The 24572-nt window shown below is 40.1% G+C and overlaps 1 protein-coding gene across 1 annotated transcript in view; it reads left to right on the top strand.

The window, feature by feature from the left end:
- Positions 1–24467, top strand: part of NR2E1 (nuclear receptor subfamily 2 group E member 1) — a 42474-nt gene extending 18007 nt beyond the window's left edge. Inside the window, exons 3-9 of the mRNA XM_060753131.2 lie at positions 6130–6217; positions 9033–9268; positions 11630–11776; positions 17170–17266; positions 17650–17799; positions 20784–20889; positions 23068–24467. Coding sequence (XP_060609114.2) covers positions 6130–6217; positions 9033–9268; positions 11630–11776; positions 17170–17266; positions 17650–17799; positions 20784–20889; positions 23068–23230 — 987 coding nt within the window. The 3' untranslated portion in view covers positions 23231–24467. The remainder of the gene's footprint in view (positions 1–6129; positions 6218–9032; positions 9269–11629; positions 11777–17169; positions 17267–17649; positions 17800–20783; positions 20890–23067) is intronic.
- Positions 24468–24572: the final 105 nt, after the last annotated feature.

Raw genomic sequence — 24572 nt, 5'->3', positions numbered from 1 at the left:
CCTACCAAAGCCAGGCTTCTTTAAATCACACTTAATTCAATGCTTCTTGTGAAAGAGATGTATATAAGAACTTCATCCTGACTTGTGGATAAATGTGACAAGCCCTGTAGTGCAACCAATAACAGGAAGTTCGGTCTCCCACTAAAATCAATAGAATTTGGTATTCTTAACTGTTGGCACATCCAGCCAGCAATTACTTTTGGGTCCCTTCAAAGTGCTAGAAACTTGGAGACTGCAATGGTCTCTTAACAACCTGGGCTCCCTCCACATTTGTTTGTACTTGGATTAGACTCAATATGAGTCCCATTGATTTCAAGGGAAGCTAAGTCATGAGCAAGTATGTGTGCAGGTACAGAAGTTAAGTAATGAGAGAGTTAATATCAGACAGATACCAAGAAAACTTTGAAGACAATGTGGGTATGCCTGGGATATTAGTAAGTAAAAAAAACAACACCTATTTCAAGGGTGAGAATTGTATGACTTGAGGGTCACATATGACCTCTGCATTGCTAACAAATATGGATTGTGACAGAGTGGACAACTGCTTCTAGGGAGTGCAGTTGTCTAATCTGACAGAGATCCAACCTACCTGTACCTTCTTTAGACCCAACAAAGCCTCCAGAGTGCCCTGAATCTCAGTCATCACTTCACATACATTGCCCCCAGTGGTGTAATGGACTAAATCCTTCTGCTGGCAGGACTGCTGACCAAAAGATCGGGCAGTTCGAATCTGGTGAGCTCTTGTTTGTCAGCTCCAGCTTCCCATGTGAGGACATGAGAGAAGCCTCCCACAGGATGGTAAAACATCCAGGGCATTCCCTGGGCAACCTCCTTGCAGACGGCCAATTCTCTCACACCAAGTCGCTCCTGACACACAAAACAACCTCACACCCTTAACTGTTCTTTGCTCAAAAGGCAAGACAAGAATGGGTGGGGACTGAGGGAAGCACCCAGCAGAGGGCAGCCCAGCAGTTGAAGAAGTAGCTGTGGGCTGGGCTCCATCTGTAGAAAAAGGAGAAGTCGGGCCCTCTACTCTTATATTTATTTATTATTTATTTCGTATATTTCTATCCCACCCTTCTCCCCTCAAGGGGGATTGACTGATGCTTTCCAAAGGAGCAACTTACAATGAACTGGCGGACTTAAAATGCTTCTATGCAAAGCTTGGGAAATTTTCTCCTGGGGACTACCACTCTCACAATTCATTGGGCAGATGCTGTGGAGATGTGTTCCAAAAAATAGGAAACAGGAAGTCTTCTGAGTGCTGATCTACCTTCCTTACCCACGTATCCTTTTGTCAATCATTAATCCCATCCACAGTACAGAATTATAGCAGCTTGAAATTGCGTTAAGTACCATGACTCAATGCTATGGAATTCCTGGATTTGTAACTTTTGTGAGATATTTGTCATTTTCTGTCAGAGAGCTTTGGGGTCGTAATAAAGTACAGATTCCAGGTTTCTATTGAATTGATCTATATCTGTTAAAGTGGTGTCAAACTGCTATAGTTCTGCAGTATGGTTGGTCTGTAGAAGTAGCCAGCATTGTGTGCACTGTGGCGGTCAAACATGCAGAAGAACTTTCTTATTTCTAAAGGCAGTTGCCCCAGATCAGCCTCTCTTCCTATCAAGGTTCTCCTGACTTCCCAAAATGCCAAGTCCCTCCACCTCATCCCACTCAACTCCACCACCCTGCTCTTTGCCCTAACCAATTTTTCACACCTTCTGCCAAACTTGCAATTTAATCCTCTTGATCTTTTTTACGACTCCATATTTTCTTCATGATATGAAAACCTGAAGGAAAAAAAATAGCAGACCATCTGTAGTCCTTCCTGAGGTGGAAAGAAAGCAGGAAAGAGGGGCTGTAGTTGTTAGCCTCCCCAATGTAAGGAATTTGTGGGGTGCAATCTGTTCTTATAGCCCTCATGCTCCAGGGATCTTCTGATGCTCCTTTCTCATTCTGTCTACACACATTTTCTTTCCTTCTCACTTGCACCATGATCATCCCATGCATGCTGAACAGCAGCTGCAGCAATTCCCTCTTGTGCACTTCTGTGAAAGCCCCCTTTCCTCCCCTCGTCTTCTGGTCCTCCCTCCTGATTACTGCCCAGTTTAATTATCTTCTAGCCTGTATCAGAGATGAAGATACAGAGGGAGGGCAAAGTGAAGATGTTGCCACCAAATGAGCATTGCATCCTCAGTCTCCACATTTCTAGCATCGCGGAGAGCGAGACACTGAAAATCACTCACACCTACAACTCTTCTATTTGCTGTGATCTCATTCCTTGGTCACTTTGCCTGTCCTTTTTCTTTGGATGTTTAAACTGTATTTATAAATATTCAACCGAAGCTATATGTTTGGGGGCTAAAGGAAAATTCCTTTGGAAGGGGCAATGCCCTCATTCCACCTCCTATAGCTATAACCTTGACCTTTGTTATCTTCTTTCTTCTCCTTATGCATCTCCTTTTGCTTCATCTTTTCTTCCACACCAATTATGTGCAAAAATACAATACAATGGGAACTTGGGTTAGAGGACTCTTTCCATTTGGACAACATTCCTCTAGGGCTCTTTCTAAATTATGCACAAATACTTGTAAAGCCATTTTGATTTTGTGTTTAGTATTCAGGCATTGAATCAGTAATGTATATAATGGGCTAGACAACATTAAAAACCAGCCTACTTCTGGCTGAAGACATCTGTGCAGTAGAGGTTGGTGCTTCCATGCCAGTGGGACAGTGAATCCATTCTAGGTTTATTTCAGACTTGAAAGTTCAGCTCATGGGAGAGCTCCTTTAAAGTTCAGACTGGAACACACAACAGATTCACCTTCTCACTGTCATCAAAGAGTATACTTACACAGACAATTTAATGCAGTTTGACCCCACTTTAACTGCTATGATTGAATGCTATGCAATCCTGAAAGCAGTAGTTTGGTAAGGCACCAGCACTCTGGCAGAGAAGATGAAAGACCCTGTAAAACTGCAACTCCCAGGATTTCATAGCATTGAGTAATGGCAGCTAAAGTACAGTCAAGCTGCATTCATTCTACATAGATGCAGCCCAAGCCACCAACTGCCACCACATCTGTGCCAGAGAGCAACATATCAGAAGCAGCCCATGTCTAAAGAGTTTGTATCAGAGGTGCAAAAATCTGGATTCTCACAATCTCTGAGGATGCCTACCATAGATGTGGGCAAAAGGCCAGGAGAGAATGCTTCAGCCTGGAAAACTCACAGCAACACAACCAAGTAAAGGCCTGTGAAATGTCAGTAGACTCTGCTGATTATTTATAAATTTGCATTTATACATACCAAGTACCATGTCATTATTCTTCAGGCTTGAAGCCCTTTGCAAAAAGAAGAAACCCCAGCCAGTAGATATCAAATAGAACTGGAAAAAGGCAGCCCTAAAATCTTTCTCTAAGAACTAACTTCATCCTCAGAGCCAACTTTAGAACTCAGCCATTTCTCATTCAGTCAGTCCCAAGAGAGTCTCTTTTCTCCTTTCTTGTATTTCTGTCTCTCATCACTGTCACAGCTCAGGAAGATTTAGGATTTGGACGAAGATGCCAATCCCATTTTGAACCGAAGGCACCTACATACATTTTTCTTTCCAAGAGACTATGTATTTGAATGCTTCAATACACAATTATAGCCTGATTGCTTTTTTGTTAAAGGCACACAAAGCTGATTCTTAGCTCCGTCTACTTTCCCATAAAATATAAACATGCTTTTAAATGCAGCAAAGCCACCAGATTCGCCTGGTCTTGGAAGCTTAGCAGAGCTAGCCCTGGTTAGTACTTGAATGGGAGATGGCCAAGGCACTGTAAGTTATATTTTTAAAGCAGTGGTTCCCAACCTGTGGTCTGTGGACCACCAGTGGTCTGCAAGAACAAAAATATGATCCGCAGCCTCACCATTACTACACCGTTACCTTGAAAAACCATGCGGCAACGAGAGCGACTGATCACGTGAAACCCTCTTCTAGTGCTAAGGCAACAGAGATGTTGGGAGGGGAGAGGCTGACTACCCACAAAAGATTACTACTACCACATCAGCTCTGGATTATTAAATATGGCTTCCTGTGGGAGAGCAGATGGTGACTACTGGATGCCATATGTTCTGTATCAGAAATTAGAACTGAAGTGGTCTATCCAGTACAATGTTCTGAATCAGCACCCCAAATAACCAAACCGAATCTAAAGTTGACCAAAAACTGATTTGCAACCCTTTTGGTACTAATGTTGGAGAGTGGTCCCCGGTCAAAGTGGTCCCCTGCTCAAGTGGTCTCTGGCCAAAAATGTTGGGAACCACTGTTTTAGAGGAAGGGCATGGTGAACCACCCTGGAGTCTTATTCCTTGCCTAAGAAAGTCCTATGAAATTCATGAGCTTTCCAACTATAAGTCGACAAGCGACTTGGAGGCACTCACACACAAAAGGAGAAGGATCCTTACAAAATCAATGGGAGGATTAAAATGGAGGCTCCTCCAGTACAAGGGAGAACTCACTGTACAACAGCCTGCTTTAAATGCCGGGCATTTCTCTCCTTTGCGGCCTTTTCCCCTCGCACGAGGCAGAGGATACCTTTGATTTTAACCCCGCACCACAGCTTGCAAGCCAAGCAGTTCATGCCAAGCCTTCTTGCACTCATCTAAGCAAGTGAAACCTAAAGCATCCATTACCTCAAGCATCCATTGGACATCCTCTGGGCTGATAAGCAAACAAGGAAGAGAACAGTGCTAAAAACCCAATGGAGGAGGTGACAGCTGTGGTGGATTATAGACATTGTGATCTCACTGAAGGGAGGAGTGGATGAAAACAATTATTCCCAAGTAAAAAAAAAGTCTTACTCTCTCAATGAAGTTTTGTATCAGTTTCCAAATTTCTACCATTGCAGTTACCTAAAACTTCAGCTGGACATTTAGAAATATTGTTTAGGCACCTCCAAAACAGGTAAAGTAACCAAGAAAATTCGACCACAACAAATGGAAGATTTGTAGGAGTGAATGATGTTCAGGGACTCTTTCTCTGCAATACTAGAAATGTGGGGACTGTAGAAAAACCGATCCCCTCAGTGTCTAATTTCTGTCTTGTGGAACGATACTATGTAAAGCTTTGGGTTAGGGTGCTTCTATACCAGGTATGTTTAAGTGGCTGAGGGGGAAGAGAAAAGGGCCTGAGGCTGTTAGGAATGGCTGGAGTTGAAGTCCAAAACACCTGGAAGGCCCAAGTTGGCCCAAGCCTGATCTATACTGTAGAATTATTGCAGTCTGGCTCCATTTGAACTGCCATGGTTCAGGTTCAGTGCTGTAGAATCCTGGAATTTGACAAGGACTTTAGTGTTCTCTGCCAAAGAGTGCTGGTGCCTCACCAAACTACACCTCCCATGATAGCGTAGCATAGTTAAAGTGCTGTCAAACTGCTTTACCTCTACAGTGTAAAATGCACGCTTTGGGGATTCCAAAGGCTGTAGTCCAGAAGGTAACTTTTCCAAGTCTTTGTGTATCACCTGCTGAAGATGGGCCTTTTCCCCTCCATAATGTTTCAGGTGGGAAGAAGGGTATGTTGATACATCTACTCCAGGCCCGTAGCCAGGATTTCGATTCGGGGGGGGGGGGGCTGAGTTTGTTTTGGGGGGGGGGCTGAGTCTGAGTGAAAGAGGGTCTACCCTAGCGAACCTTTTGTATCGTTACCCCAATGCTTATGGGATATATTGAGTATGGTGATCAGATCATGATATGAATAAACATAACAGTTTAAAAAATACACCAGTAAGGCCTTTTCATGAACCACCATGAGAATTTCAGGCGGGGCTGAAGCCCCTCAAGTGGGGCTACATGCCTGATCTACTCTATGATGTAGAATGAATACAGTTTGATACCAGTTTAACTGCCATGGCTCAATGATCTGGAATCCTGGGAGGTGTAGTTTGGTTTGGCATAACAGAAGGCAAAAGACCTTGAAAAACTCACATAATTCCAGATCATTGATCCATAGCAGTTAAACTGGCATCAAACTGCATTAATTCTACGGCAGGTGAAGGATGAAGTCTCTTCCTATTCCAGATTGAAATTGTTGAGATCTATTTTTCTCTTTCTTCTTTGATGAAAACAATCTCTCTGTTGTAGGGAGGCTGCCCAGTGGACAAGACGCACAGGAACCAATGCAGGGCCTGTCGGCTGAAGAAATGTTTGGAAGTCAACATGAATAAAGATGGTATTTAACTTGTTCATCTTCCTCCCTCTCCAAACAATCCAGCTCCCAAGCCCCAGGGACAAATGCTTTCTTGTGAAAGAAAATTGGACTTCCCCAGAGACATCTATATGTTTGTCATACCTCTCCCTCTGCTAAGGGAAAGGGTCCTCAAATATGGGGTGTTAGGTATCCTTCTGTATATCTAACCTGGGAATGAGACCCAGGTTAGTCATGTTTCTAATATACATGACTATTAGATGGCAGAAGAACTACAGTGGAAGCGCTTTGGGGAATGTCAGTAGTGTAGCATAATGTAAAATAAATAATGTAAAATAAACCACGTGTAGTTCACGTTTGATCATCCCACACACTGCCTTGCCAGAGAAAGAAAAAATTCCACACAGATGAACAATGAATAACAACTAGTTTACTCTTTGTAATTCAGAACAACATATGTACAATGTGATTAGTTGTATCAACTCACATAATGTCCTTTTAAGAGAGATTTAAAACAGTCTTTCTTTGTCCGTGTAGATAAACTCCTTCAGCAGCTCACGAAGTGAGAGCACACTCCAAACTCTGTCTCTCTCTGCTTCTCTATCTGCTGCTACAAAAACCTGCATAGCTCAAGCCTTAACAAAAATGTAACAGTATCAAAAGTTCCAGGCTCAGCCTGCTCCCCGGGTATAGCCCAACCAATCAGCTTCATGCATCTTATTTTACAGTTGACACACACACTGATTCCTTACATGCTCCAACAAGTAGGACCACATCTCCGGGTGTATTTTATCAAGAGATGAAAAAAAAGGAAACACTCCCTCATGTGACCATTACTTTGAGTTAATGATATCACCTAGGAACTGACAGATCCCCAGATTTCTAAGCAACAATCATAGCCCCTACCACAATAGAAAAAGACTACTATTACGTAACATCCACATAGTGAGGGATAACTCAAGGAGTCATGCCACAAACACAGATGCCCCAGAGGAACATCATCCAGTGTGCGTCACGTTGCATCACATGTTATTGCTGTGGGTGAAAATGAGTATTTCCTTTCCATCAAGAGATCCAGTTGATTGAACCATTTTTCTCTACTTGTCAGTAGTTACATACTTAACATCTCATTTTATGGGGAACTCTGGACTGGATCTAGTACATTTTTACTTTCCGATATGCCAGGACATGAATTTGAATTGGCAATTCAGGAATAAGAAATTCCCAGCTGCTCTTTTAATAAACAAGTTATATTTGAATAATGAACTCCAAAAAAGAAGAGCTGACCATTTCGTGATTTTTCCTAAATGATAGCTTTCTTGCCTATATTTAAACACTGCCCATTTCTCTTGAAGACTGGCGAGACTATTTAATTTGTAATTATCCAATCTTGTTAGCAGTACGTGTCCTCCGTCTCTCTGCCCCACTAAATATTTGAATCAGCCTCTAAACATAATTGAAGTCAGTTCAATGCGATTGGAGATCTGCAGCTGAAAATTTGGCTGGTTTGTCCATGTCGATATGTGAAATTCAACTCACACTCTCTTACCCACTGCAAAACATGCTTTTTGTTTTCACCATCTTCTTAACTCTCAATATTCCACCCACAAATCTCTTTCTTGCTTCTCTGTGAAGTTTCTCTCCCAACCACATTCAAGTTCCATGTGCTAAATGCAATTCCTCATATGTTTACTGTCATGAATTATAAGATTTGTGAGCATTCAATGAAATCACCATAGGTCTGCAAATGGAGAATTGTTGATACTATAGCACAGAGCTTACCAAACATTTCATGTTGGTGACAATTTTTTTGACATAATAAACTTTATACCCTGGCACCATCTCCCCCAAAGGGACTTGGGGCAGCTCACAAAAACCCTCCAGAGTGCCACACATAAAATAATATATAAGGTTGTGGCATCTGGTTGGGAGTCAGCTGCATTAAAATCACTACTGACTAAAAGGTCATGAGTTCGAAGCCAGCCTGGGTCGGAGTAAGCTCCTGACCATTTGTCTAGCTTGCTGTTGACCTTTGCAGCCCAAAAGACAATTGCATCTGTCAAGTAGGAAATTTAAGAACTGCTTATGCAGGGAGGCTAATTTAACTAATTTACGACGCCATAAAACTCTCCAGCAGCATGCAAAAGAATGAGGAAGTTCTCCATTGGTGTCACAAGTGAATGGTGAAGACCAGCTCCCCCGGTGGCCGGAATTCAAAAAATATACCCTAATGAAGCTAGAAAGTTAAATAGTCTCTGTGTGTCTGTCTATATATGTTGTTTGTCTATGGCATTGTATGTTTGCCATTTATATGTGCATTGTGATCCGCCCTGAGTCCCCTGAGGGGTGACACTATAAATAAATAAATAAATAAATAAATAAATAAGCAAAAACAATAACAACATGCATAATTTCACAACACATTAACTCAGTTTTACTAGCAAACCGGAAGTTAAACCAACTCCTTATAAGAGATACAGACACATACCTAAATTGTAATAACGAGATATATGAAGTCACAGTATATCTCATGAAAATCTTCCATTTACATTTTTAAATATATGATTTATTGCTTATTTCACATAGATTCAGAGGTTTCTCATTATGTTTGTGTGACACACCTACACACTCAGCCAACACACAGATGTGTTGCGATTCACAGTGTAGAAAGGGTAGCCAATACCTAGGTTTTTAGCCTGTTTTTATATAGATATAATTAGAGATGTATTTGCACAGCTAATTAATCCAGTTACATGTTTTGTGCTTCAAAAGGATATTTTTTCTGATTCAGAGTTGAATACTAAGAGAGGTGTTTTGTTTTGTTTCTCAAAATCCTCAGCTGTTCAACATGAAAGGGGACCAAGGACATCCACAATAAGGAAACAAGTAGCTCTGTATTTCAGAGGACACAAGGAAGATAATGGAGCCACGCCACACTTCCCTTCTGCCGCTCTCCCTGCCCCGGCTTTCTTCACCACAGTTACACAACTGGAACCTCATAATCTAGAACTGGCTGCCGTTTCAACAACTCCAGAAAGGCAGAGCTTGGTGGGACTGGCTCAACCAACTCCAAAGGTCAGCTTTTTATTATTATTTTTGGTTCTTAAGAAAGGGGGCTTTCCTAAATGGCAACCTTCATGCATTTAATTTTCTGCTTGGACAGTACTGCAATAAGTCACCTGGGCAAATTCATGGCAACAGATCTGTGCAAATCAGATCTTTGCATAACAAAAATGTGTACTAGGATCACCACAATCCTTTACTGCCAACCACATTGAGTGTTTACTCTCCAGTAAACATCATAAGAACACAATGTGATTTATAGCTAAATTAACCTGCATAGGCGAGCACCTATTTCAAAATGCTTCCTTAAATAGCTTATTCTGACTCAAAAATATTATGTCCAAGTCAGTGAGTTTTATTTAATAGTTTGGTAGTGGTGCTAGGAGGGAGACTTACCAAATCAAGTCATTAAATGAATATTTACATAACTAGGTTAACGTAATGGTTTATTGCAATTAGCCATATTATTGTGTTTTATATACACACACACACACACACACACACACACACACACACACACACAAGCCATCCCCTACCATGCTTTGCTATGGCCCAGACTGTGTATATGTGTTTTGTGTGTGTATATATATGTGTATATGTGTATATATGTGGTTTTGTACATGCATTGTAATGTATTTTTAAATTTTTGGCTTTTTAAGTCTCTTCCACTGTGTTTTTCAGTATTTTTATGAGTGATGGTCATTTGTTGGCCTGATAGGTGTATTGTGTCCAAATTTGGTGTCAATTCATTCAGTGGTTTTTGAGTAATGTCAGTCCCACAAACGAACATTACACACACATATATATCTTCGTTAACAGATTGACAGATTGCTATGTGAGAACAATTTTATTTATTTTAAATTCCACTGAGAGCTACACTTAAAAACTGGGAAGTCACTCTTTTCATCACATTAGTTTGGCTTCAAGTGTAGGACAGAGCATTCTTTATGTATTTTAAGCATGACGGTCAGTATTATTTTAAAATGTTTCATGAGGTGGTGGGAAAGTGGATGTTTTGAAATTATGTGGGTGTTTGGCCGTTTCTGTAATGTGATGGCATTAGTTTTCCCAATTTGTGGGAAGGGAAATTGTGGGAGGAGCCAAAAGTACTCTTGTTAGGGAAAACATTACCTTTTGCTCACCGCGTTTTTACTTTACCAGAAAAAAAACTTTTTTTAAAAAAAGCCTTTCTGGGTTCTTTCCTTTCCTTCCTTTTGTTATATGATTATTTGATTCGCCCCCAAAAAATGGGAAATCAATGTTTCCATTTGATGTTGAATGTTTTGTCTTATGTCTGTTTTAACAGGCTGTGCTTTTTATTTAATTTTAGTTTGTTAAGTTATAATTTGTATTTATATGTTGGGTTGTATAACTTTTGTTAGCATTGATGTATTGTTGTTGTATTCGGGCATTGAATGTTTGCCTTTTATGTTTGGATCCGCCCTGAGTCCCTTTCGGGAGATAGAGCAGAATATAATATAAATAAAGTTGTTTATTATTATTATTATTATTATTATTATTATTATTATTATTATTATTATTATTTGTCTATGCCTTGTGTTGCATAGGAAAGCCAGAAGGGAAGGATTATTGTTATTATGCCATACAAGGAAAGGGATGGTGGCCAGGGCCAAATCTCTGCAGCGTGAAAGAATACTGAAAGGAAACTGAGAGACATTTAACAATGTGATAGAAGGGAGGGAAAACATCCATTTCATTAAAAAAAAACTGAGTAAGACTGAGCTCAGCTCTGCTCTCCTCTGCCACACACTTCCCTGCCTAATGTGATAAAGTGGAAAGATTATTCTCCCTCCTCTTCAACCAGTAAATTGTCTGGTTGCTCCTGACACGATAAATAAATAAAACCAGTAGATATCTTCTTCTGGATTAGAAGCTTCGTGTTAATGGAAAGAGTTCTTCCATCCAGAAAACACAGGTTCTAGATTCCACCTTTTATGCTCCACTCAAAGTTATGGTTCATTTACACAATGGTTCATTGGATCAGACTTCCTGAATAATAAATTCTTCAGTTTGGTTTTATGAATTTCCTTATTATCATCCAAGAAAAATGCAAATTTGTATTGCCCTTTCTGCCAGAATGTGGTATCCATTTTAATCAGAGCTTGGAAAATAATGGGTTTTTGGACCAGTACAACTTCCAGAATTCTCCCAGTACTCACTTACTTTGCAAAGTAACCTTTTTCCCCTTTTCTCCTTTGGGAGCCCTCCTCAATTTTCTTCCCCTCCTCATTTTTAATATACTTTTCTTCGTCAGAAACGGATTGGATAATCAAACCATTCATTACAACTAGAGAGAGTTTCCGAGCCAGCTGTGAGCTTATGCCTACTGTTTCCTTCTCATTTTACTCTTAGTATCCACATGAAGTCAGTGGTACTCCCATGTATCTCTATGAAGTGGCTACTGAATCAGTTTGTGAATCTGCGGCAAGGCTTCTCTTCATGAGCATTAAATGGGCTAAGAGCGTGCCAGCTTTTTCTACCCTTTCATTACAAGACCAGGTAAGTTTTATGTCAAATTAACTAACTGAGAATGAGGGAGGGACTAGAGCCTGGAAAGTTACTTTCAGAAGGTTTATTTATCTTGTGTCAAAAGCATTACATAAATAAATAGGGTTAAAACTGATAAAATAAAGGAACCACAAGCAGCTAAGCAGTTTTAAACCAAAAACAAGCAACAATGACTGCATTGTCTATAGCTTTAAACAGTTCTTTTTCTGTGTATGAGGCAGGGCATTGTGGGCAAGCATACAGATCTTGAGTTGTTGGTTCTGCTTCACAGTCACACAAAGTGAAAGATTCTTCTAGGTAGTGCCTTTTTGCCAAGTTGTCTTTTGATCTGCCCACTCCACTTCTGGCAGATCAAATCTGCCCAGAAGTGTCTGTTTCTGAGTCTGTTTATGGACTTCCAAATTGCCCATTCTTGGTTTGCCTCAAGGTAATTAGTTACTTTCAGAAGGTAAAAGGAGAATCTTAGAACTACTGACTGAGCCAGCAGTTTTAAGATCGTCCTTTTTCAAAATGAGCTAGTCTTATAATTTCTCAAAAGTTACTAAATTGTATTGTTGAAGGCTACCTCACTACCTCTGAGGATGCTTGCCATAGATGCAGGCGAAATGTCAGGAGAGAGTGTCTAGAACATGGCCATATAGCCCGAAAAAACCTACATCAACCCAGTTACTAAATTGAAGGAGTATGTTTTCCTTGGTCATGTTACAACAGCAATATGTGCTGTTATACTTTATTCCTATAACTACTGTATTTCTTCAGCTCTAAGACACACTTTCCCCCTTTTATAAACATCCCTAAAATGGAATCACAGGTGTATCTCATTTATTTTTGTTGGTGATGGTGGCACTGAAATGGGGGTGCATCTTATAATTGAAAAAATATATGGTAGTTACTTCTGTGCTCTGGGTAGATCCTTGTTCTGACCATATTAGTAGAGTTGTGTTGTCCAACAATTGATTAAAATAGACCAAGCTATCTGTTATATTATATATTCTCAAAGACACCAGCTTCATGAGCTCAATTTTAGATGGTATGGAACTGAACCCAAGTATGATTTTTATTTGGTGGATGAGTTTGTTCATGTGCAGGACTGACATCCAGTATCATACTTGAAGATGCATAGCATCTGTAACTGATCTGTATTCACAAACCTTATGTAGTCACAATCATGACATGTTTTGGCCCTCCCCCCAAAAAGCCTACTTGACCATGAAGCAGCTATACCAACGATAGAGTACACAGGTGGATGATGTTTCCATCTCACTCCCACTAGCAAACGAGGCTGTGACAATAGGGACCCTGCTGCTGATTGTCACAGCCTCGCTTGCTAGTGGGACTGAGATGCGTGGGGTGGGATCAACTTCAACTCCACTACAGTTCAACCCCACTGAGGCCAATAGGTCTTTTAATCGCATCAACAGACATTGGGCAAAATTAATTTTCTCTGGTCAGGACCAACACTTTCACTTGAAGGAAGATACACTTGGGTGAAATGAAAGACAAAGGTTGTTTTGCTTATCTTTATTTCAGTTTGACTTATGTTCCCACACCTTTTCCCACTTGTTTTACACCATGGAAACATAGATTTGGTATGAATGCTGAGAAGGTGCAGCTGAAACTTGAATTAAAGAGGTCCATCTTTTCCTTTCCCTGCCTTTCACAAAAGAATAAAATTCCAAAACCTGACTAAACTACCTGCTCTTCCCTGGCTCTACAACCCTCCTTCCAGTGATATGGCAGGGTATGGATTTCTCTGTAAGGTCATAGTTGGGAGCATGTGGTCCTACAGGTCCCCATGCTCCCAATTTCCATCAGTCCTAAACCAGTTTAGCTGATGACAAGGGATGACAGGAATTGTTGTCTAGATGGGGGTCACATAGTCTCCATCCCTCATCTGAAGCGATAATATCTGGTGGAGGCTGCATATTCTCCATCCCTCATTTAGGCCAAGATTTAATTCATTTTGCTGTAAAACATTCTCTGAAAGGCCATTCAAGTTGCAGAAAAGACGTAAGAGAGGTAGAGCATGAAGAGGGGACTTACAGAGAAATGAGAGTCCCATCAATATACTTGGATGGCTTAGCAGAGATTCAAGTTATCACTGAACAGATCTCTACAAAATAGGCCTATTATCCATGTCAGAAATCAGATTATCCTGTCATTTTTAAATGAACCGTCTGCATATCTAACAGGGAAAATTAAAGGCAAGTTTCATAAATCGTTATGTGAAATTAATCACCCCATCCCAGCCGTCCACCCAGGAAGCCGAAAGATTTTATTAACGACATCATTATCCTCTCTGGGTTGGAGAGACCAGACTAGGAGCTAACAGCTTTAGCTCAACCCAAATTCAGAATGGGGAATTTAGGATAGGGTATTTTTCTTCCCATTGTTCTCCTACTTCATCAAATGCAAATTCTAGTTTCAATAATTATACCCAATAATGTGGGAAACAGAAAGACAGATGGAAGTTGCTGTTGGTACTGTTATGATGGTGCACTTTGTAGCCCGGTCCTATGCATATTTCATCAGATGGCAGTCAGTCGCATTGAGCTGGACTTACCGCTAAATAATTGTGTTTACGATTACAGCATTTATGTCAGAATTACTTGCATATGTAAGGAGCACAACAGAAAGATAAATGCTCTGAAGGTCACCTCTGAATTGTTTAGGTAAGGATAGGACAGAGACTATGGCTGGCATGCTATTAGTGAATTATGACAGTGCGAGTTGGAATTTTGTGACTCACTGTTTTGAAACCATTGTAAAAGTTGGGATTCTGGTTTCAATCATGTGATGATCCCAATTTCCCCCAACCCACCTTGTAAACAGTACAGCAACACATTCCCAACTTGGCCATTTACAAGTTGCGAGAGAGTGAGAGGATCGCGGGTGTTTCCTATAGCTGGACATGCTGCAAGATGACATCTTCAAGAACATGCTAAGGAGCCTTGGAGGTTCCTGAAAATGCTCATCATGGCACATCCAGGTAAAGGAAAAGAGCTGGACATATCTGAGTTGATCCTTCTGCTCTCTGGTAACACAAAATTGCTGTGTTGAGGGGCTATGATGCTAACAAGGTAGGCTTGGGGAAGGTAGCATTAAGAGATGTGGAGATGTAGCTATGTGAAACACATTCAACAGCCCTTTCCTTTCTGACCACAATTATAACACGTGTGAATATCCCCGATTTCTGACATGTATAACAGGTCTGTTTGCAGTGATAATTTGCAAGTGATTTGTCAAGACACCCCATGTCTATGTAACAACTGTAAGGTAAATGTTACTGCTAATACTTTGAGAAGGTTGCTCTCAGCTCAGAACTTGGAGCAGTCCATACTGTGTGTTAGTTGTACTTCCTTGAGTTCTATCCCAGATCATTTCTGTCCTCTCAAGTGAACTGACTTAAGGAGGTCCATCTTATGCCTCTCTGTTTTTTGTAACTACAGGGATACAAAAACAGCTAATCAAGTGGCCAAAGATTGATAATTTTCTAACACGAAAAGATCACCTTCATCAGTATTTAAAGATGGTCAGATATTTTTGAGTCCAAGAGGTCTGGGGGCCTTTCCACACAACCCTTTATCCCAGGTTATCAAGGCAGAAAATCCCACATTATCTGAGTATGGACTCAGATAACCCAGTTCAAAGCAGATATTGTGGGATTTTCTGACTTGATATCCTGGGATATAGGGCTGGGTGGATGGGCCCTGGGCTGTCAGCCTCAAAGTGAGGAAAGCTCCATGGCAATTCAAGCCTAGAAAATGTTACTTCTCTTGGTGTCTTTCTGAAGTCAGAGAAGCAGCTAGATTGATACTCTTCCTGACTAATGAGGACTTCATGCCCAGTTGAGTTTATTCAACATTTCAGCCTGTAGGTAGTAAAGACCCCCCCCCCCACACACACAGCCATATAACCCAGAATATCAAGGCAGATAATTCACAATATCTGCTTTGAACTGGATTAGCTGAGTCCATACTGCCATATAATCCAGTTCAATGTGGATTTATACAGCTGTGTGGAAGGGACCTTAATTATGACTGATAGAAGTAATTGTCAGGAAAACCATATCATACAATGGAGAGAAGGCACACAAAACATATTGTTCTGAAAAGTCAGATTCCTTTTGTCTGATCTCCAACATGCTTCATTCCTTTCTAATAGAGTAGATTTACATAGTGGTCCACATTGTAGGATAAACATGCAGAGTGAGGGTGCTACAAGGAGGGAGCAAGGAGGGAGAATGTCTTTCGGCCTTACAGGTACATTCAATTTCAGAGAAATTCCCATAAGGAGATGGCCAGAGTCAAAGGCTAAAAAGCAAAGCTAATGAAACCAAAGCTTTCATGGCTGGAATCACTGGGTTGCTGTGAGTTTTCCAGGCTGTATGGCCATGTTACAAAAGCATTCTCTCCTGACGTTTCGACCAAAATATTTTTCCTTAAAGATCCTACTGCCAGTAACCAAGACCCCTTCTACACAGCTGAATAAAATCCCACATTATCTGCTTTGAAGTGGAATACATGACAGTATGGACTCAGACAACCCAATTCAAAGCAGACATTGTGGGATTTTCTGCCTTGATATACTGGGTTATATGACTGTGTGGAAGGGCCCCAAGTGTAGTAAATGTACTGTATTCTCCTATTTCTCCTGAATGAGAGAGAATTCTGGAGACAAAATGATGGTGCCATGTGAAAGGAAATATGGCTATCTGCAAAAACCCAGAGGGTTGAATTAGGACCACAGAAAGGCTAGATTCAGCTATATATGATCCTGCGTTTCCCAACTAGTGGAGAGAAATGTTTCTGCACAATTTCTAACAAGTCTATAGAATATTAGAACTGTAGAACTGGCTGTAGTTTGCTTGTCTCTCCTAGTTTGTTTCATTACACAAGTTTCCACACAAAAGCTCACGTGGGACTTGTTTGCAAAAGTATTTGGTTGTTGGATTCATCTCCATTAGTTCAGAAAAATATTTTCGCTCTATTGCATTTAGCTCTATTTTTATAATGCTTTGAGGAAAAAACCCAGGAAGGATAGGTAATAGTCCCTTTCAGGAATGGAGCTTCATTGTGGTTTCATGCTGTAGAGCACAATATCTTTATTTATGTTCCTAAACATCATAAGAACCTGTAATTTCAAAGCTATACCACACCAGACAGAGGCACAGGTTTCCAGACCATCTATGGATGCACATGGTCTGTGGATCAAAATGAGAAAAGGATTAACTACCATATTCGAAGCAAGAGTAGGAAAGGGGAAATAGTAGACGCATTTAAAAGCCATTATTTTAAAAAAGCACCCAGAAATTTACATATTGGAATTGTTTATCAATCTATAAATTATACACCATGTTATATTGTACCTCTATTGTATGACAGCTGATGCTTTTGGAAGATGCTTGGAGGGAACTGTTTGTTCTAGGAATAGCACAATGGGCCATTCCAGTTGATGCTAACACTCTACTGGCTGTGTCGGGTAAGAATTGCACAATTTAATGACTTTGTTATAGAAATTAACATAAAAATACATTACTGAAAAAAGGACAACATGTAAAGAATAACAAATCTCTTCCAAACAATAGAGTATACCTGTCATTTATAAATCTATATTTAAATGCAAATAGTGTTGTTTTGTTGCATTCACGATGGCTTGCATTGTCATTTAAATGCAAATTACTGTGTTTGTTATCATCCAAGAGAAGATTTCATACTAACTTTCCCATAATATAGTCAGTTTTGTGTTGAAGCAGATCTCAGACAGTGACAATTGAATGGCTATTGATACATATGATCTTTTTACTTATATCAGATATTTAAAATGAGTTAACCTTGTATGCATTTCACACGTTTGTATTCCAGGCATGAACGGTGACAACACAGATTCTCAAAAGCTAAATAAGATTATCTCAGAAATACAGGCGTTACAAGAGGTTGTGGCTAGATTTCGACAGCTTCGGTTAGATGCTACAGAATTCGCCTGCCTCAAATGCATTGTCACTTTTAAAGCTGGTAAGAGGAGCATGAAAATAGACTAAGCTAATCAATCTAACCCTCAAGTTGGAGAACTATGAGATAGGTTAAGGTTTTCCCCTGACATTAAGTCCATTCATGTCCGACTCTGGGACACGATGCTCATCTCCATTTCTAAGCTGAAGAGCCGGCGTTGTCCGTAAACACCTTCAAGATCATGTGGCCAGCATGACTGCATGGCACACTGTTACCTTCCCACCGGATCTACTCACATTTGCATGTTTTTGAACTGCTAGGTTGGCAAAAGCTGAGGCTGACAGTGGAAGCTCACATCGCTCCCTGGATTCGAACCTGAGACCTTTTGGTCAACTAGTTTAGCAGCTCAGTGGTTTAACCCATTGTGCCACCAGGGGCTAGTACACCTGAAATATTCATGTCTGTCAGGTTCCTTTCGGAAGGGAGGGAGAGAGGCAGGAAGAAGTGGCTTTAGCTTCTTTTCCTCCTCCTCTTCCTCTCTCTTTTCTTACAGAAAGAGATTTCCCTCTCACTGCATGCAATAGGAAGAAATAAATTTAGAATACTTTCAGGGCTAGTCTAAGTTCCCAGCATGGTTTATTAGCCCACAACACACACACCTTGACTCCCTCTCCCTTTCCCTATCTCTGTCATTGAACCTCTCTCTTGGGGAAATGAAGATCATGGACCTTTTACATGTCTTCCCCTGAGGTTGCAACGATGCCACCCATTTTGAAGGAGGATTTTCAATCCATCCTATGGCCTCTCAAATACTTACTTCTCAGAGACCACAGGATTGCATTGCTACTGGCATACACAAAAAGCTATGAATGGTTATCCCAAATGCTCCTTCCAATAGCAGATGACAGTGAGGCTAATCACTGAATGGCTATACCATGTACTCTGCCAAGCAGATCTCAGCTGGGACGGCAAGACAATTCCAGTGTAAACAATGTGGCCATCCTTGTTCCTTACACTTGAGCACTGTAAAAATTCCTTTAGACTTCGCGTTACTCTTCTCCCCATAAATCCATGATTGTGTTCCCAGTTGTTGGTGGTCAATCTTAGCAACATTGGGCTACAAAAAATGTTGTGCATCCTGTATTCCAGTTATGCATTCACAACTGGGTTGCTGTAAGTTTTTCGGGCTGTATGGCCAGACATTGCAATCTCTGAGGAGGCCTGCCATAGATGCAGGCGAAACGTCAGGAAAGAATGCTTCTGGAACATGGCCATACAGCCAAAAAAACCTTATAGCAACCCAGTGATTCCAGCCATGAAAGCCTTCAACAATACACATTTACAACTGCTTTGTATTCATGGACATGTTTGTAACAATATTAGTATGGTAGTAAATGCCTTCCCATTTTAACAGGCAGCCACACTGAGCAATGAAGGTCTTTTCAGCTGCTGAATGGGGTTCAAGGAGGATGACATTTCCAGCCTCTTCCTGTCAGTATGCAAAGCTGTGATGAAACCGTTGGAGAGGCTCTGCGTCTTGTTGTTGCTTCCTCACTTGATGGTAGGAAGGGGCTGGAAACCTCATTCTGCTCTATCCCGATTGCCAGCACAATTGCCTTCAACTGTGTGGATGCTTGCTGTTAGGATGCATTTGAAGATCAGGGCAGGAGATGTTTCTTAGGTACATATAATATCTCAGCTGATAGTGGGAGGTGACCTCTCCTAGTCTAGGAAAAAATTAAGGTGTGTTTTCTTTATGTTCCAATGATGCTATGCCCTATGTTAGTTTTAATGCTGCCATCAATATCCTACACTTGGGTATCATTAAAGCAATCCTGGGACAGGATTTGTGTTCCTTCAATAACTGCCCAAGTCTAGAAGATGTTAATGATCTTCCTATTTTGAGGAGAGATGTAAAATTCCCTAATATTTTGAAGCCATGAGAAATAATTTTTTTTGGAGAAGTTTGTCTCAAAAAATATGGACATTTTTGGAGGGAAATTAACATGGAGTATTAGCACCTTTTGCAAATTGAAAGTGTCATTTTAGGAACATAAAATGCATTATATAGAGCTTGATTTAGCATAAAAGTATCATGTGATACAGTAAAAATACACTTTATTCAGAATGTAATTACACATCAAATGTATTTACTTGGCACACATGAAACTTACAAGGTTAGGAACATCTGACTGGTAAGGGACCTCTGACTTTGTCAGTTTGTGAAGCAGGTAAGAATAACTTGCCTGCTTCACAGAAAAAGAAAAGAGAAAATTATGTTGTCTCCACTGGTTCTCCATACAGCCAAGCAGACACAAGCCACACATTCCCATAAAAGAACCGAGAAAAGGAAATCAAGACAAGAAATTAGTAATGATTTGATAGTCATACATAAAAATATTTGAAAAAACGAGGAAAACATTTGACAAATGTTTCAATTTTTTCTTCAGACTCACCATCTTAAATCTTGATTAGCTTTCCAGAACTGCAATTGCACGCGCTATGGCATTGCTTTTTTGTTACCTAAATATCTTACGATATTTTATAATTAAAATGGTCCTGGGAGATTTTCTAATTTTATTGACTTGGTAACAAACTCAAATGCTAAAATAAATCCCCAATCTCCGTTATCTTAGGGCTTTTCCTGACATGCCCTATAGCCCAGGATCTGATCCTAGGTTTTCTGTTTATCCCAGATTATCTGGCAGTGGAGACTCATATAATCCAGTTTAATGCAGAAAACCTGGGATCAGATTCTGGGATATAGTCTTAAGTATATATAATCATTCCCAATTGGTTGTGGCTACTGTAGCCCAACACAAGCTTGGAAATTTTGCTTTTGGGGAAGCCGGTTGGGGACGCTGAGTGTTGTAATCCAAAATCATGACCAGGATAACACCAAGTTATGTCATAAGCAGATAAACTGGAACAACCTACATGTTTGTGCTATTATGGAATTGTGAGGTAAAGAAGTGAAACCTAATTAATGCTGACTGGACTGGACTGTTCTGATGGCTGAAGTCAAGTGTCCTTTATCTGCTTTGCAGTACCTACGCACAGTGGTTCAGAACTCAGAAGTTTTAGAAATGCTGCTGCCATTGCAGCTCTTCAAGACGAAGCCCAGCTCACCCTGAACAGCTACATCCATACTAGGTGAGGACACTGGTGTTGGGAGTATCTTTCAAGCTCTGTATTTGTGTTGACATGCAAATGAAAATATGAAATAGAATCACCAGGTAATAGATTAGATAACTGAGGAATTACAGGCCTTGGGAATGCCCTCCAAATACTTTGGATTTCAACTCCCAGAAGGTCAAATTACTAAATGTGGTAATAAAGCAGGTATGGGCAAATTTTGGCCCTCCAGGTGTTTTGGACTTCAACTCTCACAATTTCTAACAGCCTACCAGCTGTTAGGAATTGTGAGAGTTGTAGTCCAAAACATCTGGAGGGCCAAAGTTTGCCCACGCCTGTGATAAAGTATGGTGGGAGCGGTTGTCTGAAACATCTGGAAGGCCGAAGATTCCCTACCCCTGACATGGTGAGTCTAATCCAGAAATTGCCTTCTGCAGGATTTGGAGGGGTCCCCGATCTGCCTATACCATAAATCACGCTATTGAACAGAGTCTCCCACCATCTGTATAGCACTTTCTGGTGAATGGGAAACTGTTTTAAGTAAGATGAAATGGAGTTATTTTTCAGAAGTAACTGACATGTTTACAATTGACTTTCCCCCGCTTTTCTTTCAAAGTATTTGCACTTTTAATTCACTACCTTTTAATTTGTTTGATTGGAACAGAGGTGGGAAGCATAGGATCCTCCAGATGCTACAGCCAGCGAAACCAGTGGTAAGGAATTCTGGAAGCTGTAGTTCAACATCTGGAGGACTTCATGATTTCCTATGGCTGTATTAGAGATACTGTTTTAGTTTGTAATTTTATTCTTGCTGGGCTCCAAGTGCTTTACATTTATCGATATAAATAAAAACCACTGGACGAAATGACACCAAATTTGGACACAATACACCTATCAGGCCAGCGAGTGATCATGACTCATAAAAACACTGAAAAACACAGTGGAAGGGATTTAAAAGCCAAAAAATAAAAAATACATTACAACACATGTGCTAAACCACATATATACACATATATACACACACAAAACACATATACACAGACTGGGCCACAGCAACGCATGGCAGGAGATGGCTAGTATTGGATAAATCTTAGTATTTGTCCCAGCAAGTGTAGACCTACTGAATCGCTGAGCGCATACGAAGTCAACATTTATGTAAGTTCCATTGATTCAACTGATATACTCTAGTTAAGAGTAACAATTGGATCTAGTCCCAAATATTTATAATTTTAACTGATGAAGCAGGGAGAATGTACTGTGTAAAGAACTTGAATAATCCCAAGTTAAGTTCTTAAGTTTCTTATTGATATGAAATACAAATATTTCATGGCAGAACAGAAATGTGATCCAGTTTGAACACTGATTCTGTCCATTACCTCAGGACGATCACAAAGTACATGAGAATCAACTGATACAATTTAGAAGCAGCCAGGTTTTGAAGCTGCAAGGCTATTCAATGCTAAAAAAGCTGGCCAATTGCAACATCCATACTTGCCTCAAACAGACAAAGAGTTATTTCTCCCACCCTAGACATTCCACAGATTTATAAACTCCACTTGCCTAGTTTCCTACAGACCTCACAACCTCTGAGAATGCCTGCCATAGATGTAGGCAAAACATCAGGAGAGAATCCTTCAGAAACATAGCCATACAGCCCGGAAAACTCACAGCAACCCAGTGATAGAATCTAGGTGATTTCGCATTTGGCATTGATCAGAATCCAACTGTCTGACAAAGCAACAACGGAAAGAAACAGGCATGAATGGATTTAGGGAGAAAGGACTGTGAATATAGCTGTAGCGGTGAACCCAAATTCTTGGGCTGTGCTCAAAGGCAGCTTTTAAAAACTAAAATGTAACATTAAATTGTAGCAGGTTCTTAGTGAATTTCTGATATCAATATCAACACGGAGCTCTCTCTTGCCTGCAATACTGCAATGTATAGGGATGGGAAAGGTGTGACTCTCCAGATGTTGTTGAACTGTATATCTATCAGTCCGAGCCAGCCCAAACAATGGTGAGGAATGAAGTTTAAGAACATCTGGAGGGCAACATTTGGCTTACTGCTAGCATTTTTAGTCTAGATCCATAATTCAGATCAAATATTCTATTTGGTTAACATTTTGTTTGTCTTTATCGAGACAACAGATAAATTGCATTTACAGTTTGATTAGTTTGTGTGTTGTTTACCTTCTAGGTACCCCACACAGCCTTGCCGTTTTGGGAAACTCTTGCTGCTCTTGCCAGCTTTACGCTCCATTAGCCCCTCGACAATAGAAGAAGTCTTTTTCAAAAAAACCATTGGAAATGTGCCAATTACAAGACTGCTTTCAGATATGTACAAATCCAGTGACATATAGACAGAGCTGAAGAGGGACAAAATGGTCAAAGTGACAGCTTATTATGAATTCTTTTTAATCAGCGGAGAGCAAGCCTCAACAAAACCGACTCTACAAGAAGCTGAAGCTTGGAAATGTTTAACCTATTGACAAAATGAAATCCAATAAACAAGAGTTCTTGAAGCCTTGAACCAACCAATTTGAGACTGTGGGTAAAGTACTGTGCTCCAAAAAGACTGGTCTAAATTTGGCAGCTGCTTCTCCTATAGCCATTTGGTTGAACCAATTGAGTTGTCATTCAGTTAACAAAAGCTTGTACTAGTCTGTCCTTTAGGTGGCAGATTTGTCAGAATAAAAAAAGGTATTTTAGCATTTGTTTTTTTCATAATTTGAAAAAAAGGGTAACCAAACATTATTCTGTTGTCATGTGTAATGAGGTGGCCTTCAAAATATCATTTCCTCTCCAAAATACTTTCTTGGTGAATCCATTTTTATAAGGGGGGGGGAAATATTAAATACCAGGTTATCAAACCATGTCCTTCAGTTCCAACGTATAATAAAAGTGGCCTTGGCTTTATAAGGAGTAAAGTATTTTGGAATCAACAGGCCACATTGCCTGTTTAAAAACAGTAATAAAGCAACAAACTTCACATATAAGTCTTGGCAATGTTTCAGTTCAGTTTAGCATCTCAGACAGAAGAGCTTTAAAAAAGTTTTATTAAAACCACTTGTTAAGTGAAGACTAAACAGCAAAACCAAATAAAAGAAAATAGAGAGGATAGAGTGAAGTCATTGCTGTCCCACTGGCATAGTGCTGAAACCAAAGGCAATGGGTCCAAACTCTTTGTCAATGAGATGTATAAGAAGGTACCTAACCTACAACAAAAAGCTTGAAATCTTAGAAAAGGTGGAAAGGCTGATTGATCAATACAAACCTAATAGTTTAGCAGTTTTTAGAAAATCCCAGGTTCCAATAAAAGTCTTTCTCTCTCATCTCCCTTCCCATTTGCCCACCTAGACCCACAAAAACCTGTATAATGGGCTGCTTAATTTGACGATACTTATCAAAAATGTAGGAGAAAATGAAAGATAACTGCTGTACTTTTAAAGTTTTTATTTGTTTTAGGAACTAGCACTGAGAAAAGAGGTTCAGCACTTGAAGTATCATAGAATGAATAAAACTTCTCCTGTACAAAAGTGGATTAACTGATTTGTGAAGTTAAGGTTGTACTCATTGTATCTACAAAAAATAAAAATATATTAAGTATATATAACAGTATGGTCTTCGATGAAATGTTGTTCTCTCTCTCTGCTGATGCTTGCCATTGCCTGCTGGTAATATTCTTTTGACAAATTGTTATCA

The sequence above is a fragment of the Anolis sagrei genome, chromosome 1 (assembly GCF_037176765.1).
Source record: "Anolis sagrei isolate rAnoSag1 chromosome 1, rAnoSag1.mat, whole genome shotgun sequence".
NCBI classification, from domain to species: Eukaryota; Metazoa; Chordata; class Lepidosauria; order Squamata; family Dactyloidae; genus Anolis; species Anolis sagrei.
This window is presented reverse-complemented; position numbering and strand designations above follow the sequence as displayed.